At 39.8% G+C, this 13,914-nt stretch overlaps 2 protein-coding genes and 1 pseudogene across 3 annotated transcripts in view; 1 reads left to right on the top strand and 2 right to left on the bottom strand.

Annotated features, from left to right (window-relative positions):
- The window catches only part of LOC146672420 (uncharacterized), a 36,368-nt gene extending 33,549 nt beyond the window's left edge, over positions 1 to 2,819 (top strand). Inside the window, exons 2-3 of one of the 2 annotated variants that reach the window (XM_085386873.1) lie at positions 646 to 969; positions 1,206 to 2,819. In XM_085386873.1, coding sequence (XP_085242999.1) covers positions 646 to 969; positions 1,206 to 1,405 — 524 coding nt within the window. In that variant the 3' untranslated portion in view covers positions 1,406 to 2,819. Of the gene's footprint in view, positions 1 to 627; positions 970 to 1,205 lie in introns of both variants that reach the window. The other variant, XM_085386865.1, reaches the window with a different exon arrangement.
- A 2,239-nt stretch (positions 2,820 to 5,058) lies between these two features.
- On the bottom strand, positions 5,059 to 7,493 carry LOC146672423 (Fc receptor-like protein 5). The gene is made up of 4 exons (XM_085402576.1): positions 7,463 to 7,493; positions 6,824 to 6,859; positions 5,512 to 5,775; positions 5,059 to 5,432 (listed from the first exon to the last, which is right to left on the bottom strand). Exons 1-4 carry the CDS (start codon positions 7,491 to 7,493, stop codon positions 5,059 to 5,061), a joined length of 705 nt encoding a protein of 234 aa, XP_085258702.1.
- Positions 7,494 to 11,517: 4,024 nt separating this feature from the next.
- On the bottom strand, positions 11,518 to 12,386 carry LOC146672424 (uncharacterized; annotated as a pseudogene).
- Positions 12,387 to 13,914: the final 1,528 nt, after the last annotated feature.

Genomic DNA, 13,914 nt, shown 5'->3' on the forward strand with positions numbered 1-13,914 from the left:
TTTTTTTTTAAACTCAAACAAATGTTAATCTCATTATGGTTCATAAATCACATGGTTCAGTTTAGGCAAGCACTGTTCAACAAACCGAATTTTAACTTGATGTCATGGCTCCATCCTGTGTCTGTGAAAACACCTGAAAGGACTATGACTGTGACTTTGACTTCATGACTTTATGGAGCACTGTAACAAAAAACTAATTTCCCCCAGGGATCAATAAAGTATTCTGATTCTGATTCTGATTAAAAGGTACATTTTAAGTGTAAACCATTTTTAATATGCATTTTATATTTATTTAAATCAGCAACATGTTTAAAGTTAATTTTCAAAAATGTCTCTAGATTTAAAGCAAAACATTCGTTTTTAAAGGTTAGACATTTTTTTCATCATCTAAAGACAGAAACATATATCATCACTGCTTTAAAAGTAAAGTAAAGCAAGTAAAGCTTCGTTATTCACTTATCAACTCTCATACATATTTTTCTTTTTCCATCATCTTATCATCCTTTTTGTGGTACGTTCAGTTTAAAGTGAGAAGACTGCTTGAATTATTGCATTGAAATTAAATAGTTTGTTAGAACTGTGTTACTGATTTTTCTTCCTTTTTTTTCTCATCTTTTCCTTCTGTAGGCCAAAAGGAGGTCAAAGTCAGACGAGGAGAAAATGCCATTCTGGAGTGTTACGGCCCCAGTGATGCTACTGAAATAATGTTAAGGTGGACCAAACCTGACCTGCAGACAGATGATTATGTCATTTACTTAAAAGATGGTCATTTTCAGAAAGACCTCCAGAATGACTTGTTTAAAGGTCGGGTGGAGCTGAAGGATTCAAAATGGATGACGAATGGAAATTTCTCAGTGATTCTCCAGAATGTCACCATGAACAATTCTGGAACATATGAATGTTATGCAGCATACAACAATCAGCCAGTTCAAATTTTGAACAGCATCAGCCTGAAGGTAGAAGAACGAGGTGAGTGTGAAGTTGAGTGTGTGTGTGATCAGAGGTGAAGCTGCTTCCTGCTTGTTGATGTTTGTTTCTAAAGATGTTGTTGATGAGACTTTGTAGAAAGCAGCTGGTCTGAGTGATGTGATCAGAGTGCAGTAGATAATGTCTGACAGCAGTTTGAAGAGGAAATGGATTCTGTTCTGTTCTTCACTCATCACCTACCTGACAGCTGACACCTCACACCTGTTTCTCACCTGCAGGTCAGACAGGAGGACAAAGTGGAGATGGAGGGAAGGAGGATGAAGGAGAGAAGAGTGGATCTGTTGGACTGATCGTTGGTCTGTCAATTTCTGCTGTGCTTCTTGTTGTTGTTGTTGCTGTTGTTGGTTTTGTGATCTACAGAAAATGTAGGAATTCAAAGTACCAGTCTCCTTCTGAACAAGGACAGCAAATGTCTTAATAGCTGACCTGTGAGTCCTGCTGCTGTTCCAGGTTTTTAACATTACGTTTAACACTCAGAGTGACAGATGTTCTGAGGATAGGTACAGGTAACAATGCAAAAGTAAACTGTGTATAAAACAGTTAAAGTGGAGGATGGGGGAGAGAATAGTATTAGGGTTGGGTGATATGTAAAAAATTTCCAACCGGCAATCGTAAGTCCAATAACCAACGATGAATGATACATTCGCGCATGCGCAGACTTTTTGATGGGCGTGGCCCACCATATCCCAGAATTCATAGCACGGCCCAGTTTCCCAAAATGGTTTGCAGCTACTTAGTTTTAATATAACTCTTATTACTCTTTCTGGGTCACAAAATAAACTTTTAAGATATTTTCAGGCAAGAATGTAGCTCTGTAAACTTCAAATATCTGCTCGGTTTATCAAGACATCACACATTAAATGTCTGTTACCCAACAGCCTGATAGCTCACCGGGGTTCAAGGGTCACTAGAGCTGGCAAGAACAGCAAACTCCCGACACATCGTTTTCAAACCCAGCCTATTAATTTGGACACGTCTGTAATCATGCACAGTCTGATTTGTGCATTTACAACACAGAAAAAGTCCAAACACGAACTAATTGCCAAAAAAAGTAGCCAGTTTGGGATTTCTTTGGCTTTAAACTGGATGAAAGCGGTAAACCAAAGGATGTAACTAAAGCGGTTTGCCGCTTGTGCAGATGTATAGTGCGAGCAAAGGACTCAAACATGACTAACTTGCATGAGCATGTACGTGTCCACCATCCAAATGTTTTTTTCTGAGGCTACTGCCTCTCTGTTATGAATTTAAGTAAATGACTCGTTGCATATGGGCGCACTCTGAGCATTTGCTCGCAGATGAAAGAGGGTCCTGTTAAAACAGCACTTTGATTTTATATTTCTGTTGACTGCTTCTGTTAGCTCCATCATTATTAGCAAACTTACTCATGGGCAAATAAATAAATCGCCCTTGTAAAAAGCTATCGACGATGGGATAGTCGATGTATTCGTCCAATCGCCCAAACCTAAACGGCAGATCTGTTGGACTCATAGTTGGTCTTTCAGTTTTTGCTGTTAGTGGTGTTGTTGGTTTTTGGATCAACAAAACATTCTGTCAGTGTCTTTACCAGCGTGCACTACCTTATTATTTCTCTGTAATTCAAGCTAATTGTAAATTCAGAAGACAAGGAGACTTTGTTGTGAAATGACTTTGCAAACACTGTGATCTGTAGTGAGAGCAGGAAGCAAGTGGAGTTATGCACTGGTGAGAAGACGAATGAAAGTCAGTATAAACAACACAGAATACATGTGAGTGAATGACTAAGGAGTAGAAATAGTGACTGTTTGCCCCAAATCAAAAGTGTTTTGTTTGTTTGTTTAGAAACATGTTTTTATAAATAAAGTTTTAAGATGTATCAGTGTTTTGTATTTCTTTTTCAGTCCTTAGCAGAAAGACAATAACAATAACTTTATTGATCACAGAGTGAAATGAGCCTTGAGAGGAAAAGAAAACTCTGACCTCTCAAATCAGTGTGTGCAGCTTTAGTCTGATCTGGAATCAATCCAAAGAAAATTGCAATGTTTAGGAAGTAGATGTGTGAATGAACCCTCTGCATCTACAAACAGTTATTACATGAATAACAGAAAACCCATGTAAACCTATGTTCCTGTGTGCTGGAGCTTTGTTTCAAGCCTGGTGGCTTCAGCAGTGCTGGGAACAGTGGGTGTGTTAGTGGGAGGTGCTTAAATGAAAAGGCCATCAAATTTTTGTAATTTGAAGTAAGATTTGATAAAAGTTTTTTTTTGGTATGCTTTATCAATTAAGTTAATTTACTGTGGTGGTTTGTGGCTCAGCTGCAGGGTGACCCACACAGGTGACCTCCATCATGTAATCATGCCGCCCTATTTGAGCAGGATGCTGAGCTGTGCTGCACTGGAGGCTGCTGGAAAGCTGTACATAAAATATTCATGTGCCTGCAGTGTTATGTGCCTCAGGTCCTTTCTGTCACAAATACAGATTAGAGTAAACTAATAAAGAGTACAATAAAAACACAATGGCTAACACACAAATAATTTTATTATGAAAATCCCAAATGAATTTATGTGTGTAGGTGTGAAACAGATTAAACAGCTGATTGCCAAAATGTTAAAACTGACCTCACAGCTGGATACAAAAACAGGAACATTGAATTGTGTGACTGTTAAGCAGAGGAGTTATGGAGCTGTATTCCTGGTGCACAGAGGTTAGTTGGAGGACCTGATCGCTGACCTGCCTGAGCAGGTATGATTTCATTCCTTGTGTTGGAGTGCCATCTTGTGGAGTTTTTTAGAATTTGTTTGGTACAGCACAATTTGGAGTTTGAGGCCTGTTTCAATGATCTTTATTCCTTATTTATTTTGTAATGAACCTTTTACTAGATCTCGGAATAGTTCATCATCATTTTTTTTCTCTCCAATGTTTCTTGTGATTCTCTGTAAAAGTCAGGCTTTGGAACTCAAAGATCAAAAATATGTTTCATGTGTTTTTTTGTGTGCTCCTGAATCTGCTCCTGAAAGATGTCTCAGTGAGTTTATAGCGTTGGAGGGAGTCATGTTTCCCTCCCTCTAATTTAGCAATGAGAAGCATTCAATAATTTATTAACTTTTACTTTCAAAAAGATCCAAGACTTCCAAAGACTTGGTGTGTTTGTTACTTCAGTTTAAACTTGATTAGAAGAGCTGTGTTCCCACCTGGAAGCTAAATTATGTGAGGACCTTCAATGTGATCACACAAATTGAGAAAAGGCAAAAATCACAGTTGGCATACGTCAGTCATTCATGTTCTTCTATCCAGTCACAGTCTTTACTTAATCATCTATATTTGCCCAAAGTGTCCCAGGTGACTATAGTTAAACAAACAAAAAAATTCAGTACCCCATCATTTTAGAGGCATTTAAAATTTAATTTATTTCCCAAGCAAAAACAGAAGCAGTCTATGCCAACAGAACATGATAACATAAGCAAAATATTACTCTCTAAAATATCATGTGTGTGACTTGACGTGTTCTTTCCTATAGATTTAAGCTAAAGATGAATAAACAGCCTTGCTTGGCCCACCGCTACTCCTAAACAATGAAAAAGAGGGGAAACAATTTTTAAATCAAAACAAATAAAAAAATAATATAGCTGTCTTCTGACTCCTACTTGACCTTGTGCAAAACACTCAGAATGTACAATGGTTAAGTGTTTTATTTACAAAAACTATTGATTTCATCTAAGAACAAACAGCAAAGAGCGGTGCACACACAACCAGACACACTAATGGGAGGAGCTAAAGATTTAAACAAATTTGGGACATGATCGTGGAACATGACAAAGTCTTCCTGAGAACAGATGATACATGTAGAGTCAAAAGTTTATGATCTGGTTCAGAAAACATGTAAACAAAAGCAAAGTGGAAACAGCTGATAAACACACAGCGCTGGTTTGATTCAGTTCATAACTGCTCTGTGATGCTCTGGGGTGACATCATCAACCTCCTTGTCCAATCCCTGCTCACCACTGGTGGATGTGTTTATCACTGGAGGCAGATATTGATTACTGATTAATAGGTCAGTATAAACAGAACAACACCAGTTAGCCCATTGTTGTAAAGTCAAAATGCAGGAGAGATACTGGGGCGGAGCTCAGTGGATAATTGGAGTTTCACCTGCGGAGAGAATCGCTCCTGTTCAGTGAATATGTGGATGAAATAAGAGGTGAAATCAGAGTGAAGCTCCTCACCTGTGACAGTGATCCAGCTGGATGGAGACTCTCCATGACTGCTGATGTCACACTTGTAGAGGCCTTCATCAGACCTGGAAACATGCTGGATGGTCATGTGACCTGTAGGCTCTTTCCCGATGAAGACGCCATCTTTGAAGAAAGCAGCTGGGAGGTTGGAGGGAGTGGTCTTTGTTTTACAGAGCAGAGTGACGTCATCTCCCTCCATCACAGGGAGGACAGGACTCTGCAGGATCACTGATCCACCTCAACACAGAGACAAACTACAGCATTTCATCCATTTACACACAGCTTCATCAACACTAACTCCACACACTCAGCTTACCAGTGACTGTCAGGTTAACCATGTTACTGATGGGACCCTCTCTGGACTCACACCAGTAAACTCCACTTTCAAGTGGGTCAATGTAGCTGATGTTACAGGAAGAACCAGCTGGTTTTCCCCACCCATCTCCACACTGAGTCCTCTGCTGTCTGCTTGTGTTTCTCCTCAGAGTCCATCCAGCAGAGCTGTCGTCCTCCTCACAGCTCAGAGACACAAATGTATCTTTAAACAGCTGAGAGCTGCTGGGACTCACAGTCAGACGTGCTGTGAAGGAGAGGGTATGATGTGAATCAACTTTCACTAAAACTAAATCAAAATGAACTCAGCAGCCTTGTTTTGGGGTAAAAATCTCACATCCATTCCAACACAGCAACTCTGCCAGTTACACTTAAAATAATTTGTAATATTTTGGCCTCCCGTTGAAAATACATGATATTGCATACGTTTCCAGTGACCAGCTTTGAGTGCTCCTCAGTTTTCACATGTTTGCTGTCTGTGTATTCTATCATAATCAATAATTATACTTTTATCTATTCAGTAAATGCTGTCAGTTGCAGGTTTGTCTCATATGGGTCTTTCTTCTTGAAGTTTTCTTTTTCCATAATGTGGTCTCAAAGAAAATGGTCACTGTAGCTCATTTCAAATGTTTTCCAATTTTATAAATATGACTACTTTTTTTACACTTATTGCAAAAATCGTAATCATACAATCAGTAATTGTAACCAAAATTTAACACAATTATTAATTAATGTAAAAAAATGGTGAATGAGAAATTCTTGAACTTTACATGTTATTGAAATGAAGAAAAAAAAAAGCACAATTGGTGGATGTGTCAGCAATAGAAACAAACAGAAGTCTGGATGTTCTTCCCTCCTGGGTCTCCACTCTGTGTCATTTTTTTATTTATTTGTTTTTTCCAGAGGCAAGCATGTTTGCCCCTTAAGTTCTTACACTTAGTTTCAGTAATCTCCATCCAGGAACTGAACTGAACTGAAAAAGAACTGAACATGCCAGTCACAATATCGGTGGACAGCGTCAGTAGGACATAGTTATTTTTCTAGGGTCTACAGCCACAACATGCTGTTTAAACCTTCTGTTTTTTTGATGAGCAGCCATTTAGTGACAGTTGGCTTAAATGGGGAGGAGCAAAAAAAAAAAAAAAAGCTTGTTTCAGAGAGAGAATAAACTAAAGGGCTGCTCCAAGGCAAATAAAGAAGGATTAGTTTTGAACTGTGATTAATGCAAAGTTACTCTAGTAGAGTCCAAGAATAAAAATAAATACTTTGAACTATAAGACGAGAAATTTGCTGACCTTGGTTTGTTGTGCAGCTCAACAGTGAGATCAGAACTACAAAGAAAGGCAGATGTGTTAGTTGACATTTCACAACTGAGACCAAAAAAAAGACTCCAGATGTGCAGTGATATTTTCATGATGATCTTTTAGCAGGCTGAGCAGATGAAGTAGCAAGCAGCAGACTGGATATATGCAATGGAAAGAGAACAGACAGAAAACCTTCCTTTTCACACCTTAACACTTTACATCTACCAGTTTTTCTTTTACAAACACATGAAATACAAAAAATGTTTTTTTCCAGTCTTTTATGTTCTTGACATTTTGCTCTTCCTCCTTTTGATGAATATATAATGAACAACTGAGTTGCGCTGAAACTAAAACAAAAAGAAACAGGCACCGATAAAACTGTTTTAACAAGTTTTTTTAGTTATGTATTCATAGTTTTAAGTAACCTGAGTAAGTAAATAAATAAAAGTGTTGTAGGAACCATGAAAAACACCCTTAATATTTTCTCTTGTTGCTTGTCACGCCTTTTAAGCTCCAAAAGCTTGGCAAAACAAACACTAAAAGGAGTATTTGAGAACTAAATATGTTATATCAGCATATATAAAATATATACAAATATTTTCTAATCTTAAAAACAAAGTGTGGACTTACATATCAGCGACAGTAGACACGTGCTATCCATTGTACTGCTTTGAACAGTTTTCTTTGATCACTTCACTTTTTGTATGACCCCTCCCAACAGCTGCAGTGGGGGTTTTGCAACACGTTAGCTTTTTTTTTTTTTTCAGCATGCAGCTTTAATCTGATCTGAAACAGATGCAGAAAAAATAAAACACCAATGTGTGGCACGTAAATGTGTGTGTGATCCCGCTGCATGTATAAACAGATTCCACACTGTCACTGAGGCAAAGTGAAAACCTGTCTTAGCCTTTTTGTGTGTGTGATGGCTGCATGCAACCACACAATTCAAATACTCTGGTTTCGATCTTCCTTCTACATTAAGTTAATTTAGAGTCATTGATGTGATCTAGCACAACGGTTTAACTTGGTTAATTTGTTTTTATAGTTGACAGCAGTATGCCACATTTCAAATGATAGCATGAAATTTGGTTCATAGTGTTTGTCATGGTACTTTGGGTATATGCTGTTATAATTACTTTATTCTGTCTGAGTTACTTGAGTGCTGCTCCGGTCCTTCCTGGTTGGAGTAAAAGAAGAGGCTAGAATGGAGCTGGTTTAAGTGGACTGGACCATCTATTGTGACCATGCAGGGGGGGATGGACTTTCTTGTATTAAGTTTCGCTATTGTCAATGTGGTTTTAAGGTGGACCTTACAATAATAAAGAAAAACCAAACAAACCCTTTTAATAGGAATAAACCTTCAGCAGAACAAGACTCAGGGAGGGGTGGCCATCTGCTGGGTAAGAGAAGGAAGACAGGATAAAAGACAGACTATGGAAAGATCCAGAAATTACAGTTTTTCTCAAATGCTAAAACACATTTCACAAACGTTACCACCAGGTCCCCCAATGTCCAAACACAACACCCTTCTCTAAAGCTACATAAACACAACCACACCTTCCCACTGCAAAACTCAAACTCCCACACCAAGAGAGCAGCTCGAAGCTGTCAAAACTATAAACACTATACACAGCATTACACACTACAGCAAAACAATTGAAAACATGAACAGGGTGTGAAGTTTTTTTATTTACGTTATTCACACCACACACACCACAATCGCTGTGAGGCATCATGTCGCTGAGCTGTTGCTCGCATCTCGTCCGTAATGATGGTGCGAGGTTGTCTTGCTCTCCCTCCTGGACCTTCTCCTCTCCCATGTTGGCCTTCTCCTCTTCCTCGTTGGTCGCTCCTCTTCCTCCTCTCATTTGAACTCCTCTTCCTCATTGGCCTGCTCCTCTTCTTCCAAGGCCAGCTCTTCTCCCTCCTCTGCATCAAATTCCTCTTCCCCTGACTCTGCCTTCATCCATTGTGTTTGTTTGGAACCTTCAGCATACTGTGCACTCTGAACTTGCTTTTACATGTGGGTACAGCATTAGCAACAAGTGTCTTCAATTTTGAGTCATTGTGTGTAGTGAATGACGCCAGGTGTGTTCCCTGTGTTCAAAGATTGGTGACTGTGGCAAGCATTTTGCATCACATGGGCTTTCATTTGAGGATATGAGCAGAGTTGTTTTGCAACATGTGTTTTAGCAAGGAAAAATGTGTTTAGATTTATGAGTACAGAGGGTTGTGTTTTGTGAATTGTGTCTTCATGTGACATGTGTTTATGGTACTGGAATATGGTGGCTACATTTAGTAAATGTGTTTAGACTACTGGTCATTTGGGTTACAGGATTGGCTTTTGTGTTTTAACATTTGAGAAAAACTGTAATAACAAGTGTGATTTAGTACAGAGAGGTCTATTAACACATAGCGACTGAAGAAGAATAACTCAATGCATCATGGGAATCCCTGATCCAGCCCTAACTATATGCTTTAGCAAAAAGTTTTAAGCCCAATCTTGAAAGTAGAGATAGTGTCTGTCTCCTGAATCCAAACTGGAAGCTGGTTCCATATAAGAGGGGCCTGAAAACTGAAGGCTCTGCCTCCAATTGAGTTACTGTATACGTGGAGCTGCCTGTCATTTGGGCAGGTCATTTTGTTAAGTTATGATATTTTGTTAAGTATTTTTTATTAGAATTCTGTTTATTTGAACTCTTTTATGGGCCCACTTAGTTCTTAAAATAGCTGTTTGGTATATAATAGAACTCATTTTTTATGATTACACCTGTGCCTGCATTTTCTTGATTGCTTGGTCTTTGATTATATAAAAAGACTGAGATGTCGAGGAGACATTATGTTTCCATTGGAACTAGGATGCGGTTTGAACAGAGAACAGATCTGACTCGTAACCAAATATTTGGGGTGAAAACTTCAGCCTGTGTAGTGTATATTTTAAGACTTACAGCCAATGTTCCCTCTAATTTTTCATGTGTCTGAGCGAACACACAAACTCCCTGAGTGGTCCCTTTGACTACTGTGAACAACAGCAGACGTGTGCACTGTGGTCACGCCAGCATCAAATCCTTCCAAGTTACATGGTTTATTAAAATAATCAAATTACAGCGTTTACATTTATGTTAGACTACTTTTAATTAACTGCTTTAGCCCCACTTACAATGAAAATTTAAAAAAATAAATCTTGTTCATGACCTGTAGTATGTTAACACTATTGGAAGTAAAAATAACTTGAACTCCAATTTTGAAAACACAACTTTCTTTTTTTTTTTTAATAAAGCTCTGACTTATTATGAGTCTGTGGTCTGGGAGAGAGTCCTGTAACTCTCTGTCTGCAAAATACAGTAAATAATGACCAATGTTGGGCAATAATTATATAGTTACTTCTTCAAAAAAGTAACTGAGTTATGCAAACAAAGTATTTTGCAGCTGTTTACCTAAAAATGCAGCCAAGGCATTTTTTACACAAACATTTCAAACTATTTACAGAACAATCAGCTGTTCTGCATCAAATTTGATGCCACACAAATTATTTGTGCCACTCCAAAAAATAATTTCTGTCCACTATTAGATAAAGGAGAACAACAGCCTGATACCTGCAGGCCTGACAACAGGAGACGTATCACTCCTGTAACACCTGTAACATTCAGCAGTCGACTCATGTTCTGACACACACAACAAAACTATTGACTACACTACACACTAACTACACAAGATTTGCGCTAAACGTCGCAAATCTCTCACATCTCAAAACCGCCGTCACTCCTAAAACTTCCTCCCGTCTCTTAACAACTAAATGCCATGTTTTGATTGGTCGACATGATGGTACATTATTCGACCTATGGGAAAGGGTGAGGGTGTTTTGGTTTCATCTTTGCTCACAGGTGGAGAGTGCTTTCGAGCGTTTTCCTTATAAAATGCCGTTTTTACCGTTTCTTCCCGGAGTAAATATAAACAACGGTAGTATTCAGGAAGAAAACCAAACATTGCATATTTCTATCATAACTCTGGTTTTACGTGGCCTATCAACACAATTTACAGTTTTTGCCCACTGCTTGAACACATTTTGCAAAACTCCGCTCTCTGTGCCAAAATTGTACACACAAGTACACATGACACAACACTGGGAAATATACCATTCACATCTGTGCCAAATTGAAACTCCACTCCCAAAACCTAAACTCTGCTGTCAAAACCTAACATTCCTTTGTCAAAATGTAACTCTGTTGACAAAATGACACATACTTGCATCATATGCAAACACTTACAGATCAGGGGGAACACACTAGTCTTCTGTACATAAAACACTGCAGTCCTTGATTTCCATTGTTTATGCAGAAGGCACATTTACAGGAGACACATTTCCAAACAACCAAAAACGCAAATAGACCTACTCAATATTGTACATTGCAGTACCATGAATTCAGATAAAGCAAAGAAAAACAACAACAACACAATAATACTGCAATAGAAAAAACACTATACTGTAAACACAAAAAACCAATGTCCTCTCCCGCTAGGCACCGGGGAAAATATCCTCTTGCATGTCGAAACCATCCATGGATTGCTGTCACCTGAATGTCGCCGCAGGCCTGTTCCACATGCCTGCAGAAGAGGCATGCGGGCATGTGGTTGGCGGTCATATACTCGCCATCTCCAAGCCGAAAAAAATTCCTCTATAGGGTTTAAAAATGGTGAGTAAGGGGGCAAGTATACCACTTCAAATTGATTGTGGTTGGAGAACCAGGCCTGGACCAGAGCAGCCCGATGGAAACTGACATTATCCCATATCACCACAAACCTGGGCTGATCTGGTCTGTTCTGTACAACTATATCATGGAGAGCATCTAGAAATGTGAGTATGTGTTGGCTATTGTATGGACCTAGTATTGCATGATGGTGCAGAAGCCCTCGAAGGCATATGGCGGCACATAATGTGATGTTTCCCCCGCGCTGCCCTGGGACGTGCACAATTGCCCTTTGGCCAATTACATTACGACGCCGTCGTCTTGTTTTGCTCAGGTCGAATCCAGCTTCATCAGTGAAAATGTATTCATGAGGCTGTGCAGCTCCATCCATGGCCAAGATTCTCTGAAAAAAAGGGGAACATATCACTGTACTACAGTGCTACACATACAGCACCCTCACCCCATCACACAGGTACCTGTGTAGCTCTCAGAATAGATCCATGTGGTACTGATATGGTACATATTCAGCTGCTACTGGACTTCACCAATACTCTATTGTAAATGTAAGGGACAGTTACACGTACCCGTACATATTCAGCTCGAAGTCCTTTGACCCTGTCACTGTTCCTCTCGAATGGGACTCTGTAGAGCTGCTTCATGGTGATGCTGTGTTTACCCAAGATGCGTCTGATGGTGGTGATGCTCACATGGTTTATGTTGCTGAACACTCGCCTGTCTGCAAGTATTTTCCGTTGTAGCTGGTGGAGACGGATGGCATTGTCTGCCCTCACTAGGTCTACAACGGCAAGTTCCTGCTGTTGTGTGAACAGGCGTTGCCGTCCTCCCCCAGAAGGTCTTCGGGTCATTCTGGAGGAATACAACCACATATTGTCATCGGTTTGCTTATTTTTCTTACAGTACTTTACTGTATGTACTGTGTCATCCACTGTACAACACTGTACTTCAATATAAGGAATCAGCCACTTTGGCTGCAAAAGGAGCATTAGCACCCCGTACACTTGATATGGTAATGTGATATACTGTAGAACAGTGCTATGAAACCATCTGAGTAGAGCAGAAGGTATGGAGGTGAAGACATACCTGTTGTCTAGTCGGAATGTTCGTATTACAGATGCCACTGTGAAGCGGCTTAGATGTGGGTGGACTCTCTGCCCAGCTTCCCTCATAGTCAGGCCATGGTTGATGACATGGTCCACCAAAGTTGCTCTTATTTCATCAGAAATATGGGTCCGTGCATGGCCTCTTCGGCCTCCTCCTCCTCTTCCTCCTCCTCCTCTACCTCTTCCTCTTCCTCTTCCTCTTGCTCTCCCTCCATCCATGCTTGCAAAGTTCTTGGAATGGCTACGCTGAGGGCTTTTTGTAGTTGGCTAATTGGTGTTCGGTTTTGCAAGTAAGTGCCTTCAGGTGTGTATTTGAGTGGTTGCAATTACCCGATGTGTTTTGTATTTTGGATACATGTGTTTTCCGAATGGCACCCTGAAATTTCATTTTGTGAGCGAAGTGTCTTATGTATGAAATAGAGTGTAGCATGCAGGACCATGTGTGTTGCATAAAGGAGTAGGTGTGTTGCATAATTGGAACTGGGGTGCAAAGCAGCGCTTTTGTTTAAGGTAGGGGTACATGTGTTTGAGGTATGGTAACAAAAGCTTCAAGTTGTGTTACTTTAGTCTAAGCATGGGTTTATAGTGTTCAAGCAACGGGCAAAAACTGTAAAAACTGGTATAAAGTCCACACTTTTTCCGTCAGTTGTTCCGTCTGTCCTGCTCACATCTCCAATGGTTGTACACGTTGTCATTAACGTGGCTTCACTCCACATCAGCCACGCCGCTTGACTAGCTAAAACGACGGTGTCGGCACATAAGGACGCTGTCATAGCCTGTCAAGCCTGACATTGATTAGCTGCGTATATACGTGAATGTGAATTGGCTGGACTATGGGATAAGGGAATGGTTCTCCCATACGGGAGCAGCCAGTCACTTACTGACTAACACTGCAAAACAGAATCGTTAACGTATTTACTTTAATTTCAATTCAGGTTAGAATTTCTTTTTTGTGCACAACGCAGATTTTTTCGTGCCAGCAGTGCGCAATTGCGCACGCGCGCAGCTTAGAGGGAAGGTTGCTTACAGCCTTTAGCAGTACTGGAATTAGTGGCCGTGTTTGTGTGAGTGGCTTAACCCTCCTGCCATCCTTTAAAAAACTCACACCCATCACCCTAGGGACCATTCTCAGCCACGCCATAAAAAGACCATATATCCATATTTTATTCCACTTTAAATTAGCCAACCTTGTAAAACTACTTCTCCCTGAAATATTCATGTAAAGTTTTAATTATATTTTCGTTGTTTTAACCCTTCAAATCCCAGTGTTATT

Source organism: Rhamphochromis longiceps, linkage group LG3 (assembly GCF_057381845.1).
Source record: "Rhamphochromis longiceps isolate RC_006_pf linkage group LG3, R_longiceps_female_GT1.1, whole genome shotgun sequence".
Lineage (NCBI taxonomy): Eukaryota > Metazoa > Chordata > Actinopteri > Cichliformes > Cichlidae > Rhamphochromis > Rhamphochromis longiceps.

Excerpts from the sequence above, each read along its gene's own strand:
- LOC146672423 (XM_085402576.1), bottom strand. The coding sequence starts at position 7,493 with ATGGATAGCACGTGTCTACTGTCGCTGATAT. Across the intron at positions 5,776-6,823 it reads GAGCTGCACAACAAACCAAG|CACGTCTGACTGTGAGTCCC; the intron begins GTCAGCAAATTT and ends TCTCCTTCACAG. Across the intron at positions 5,433-5,511 it reads GGTTAACCTGACAGTCACTG|GTGGATCAGTGATCCTGCAG; the intron begins GTAAGCTGAGTG and ends CTCTGTGTTGAG.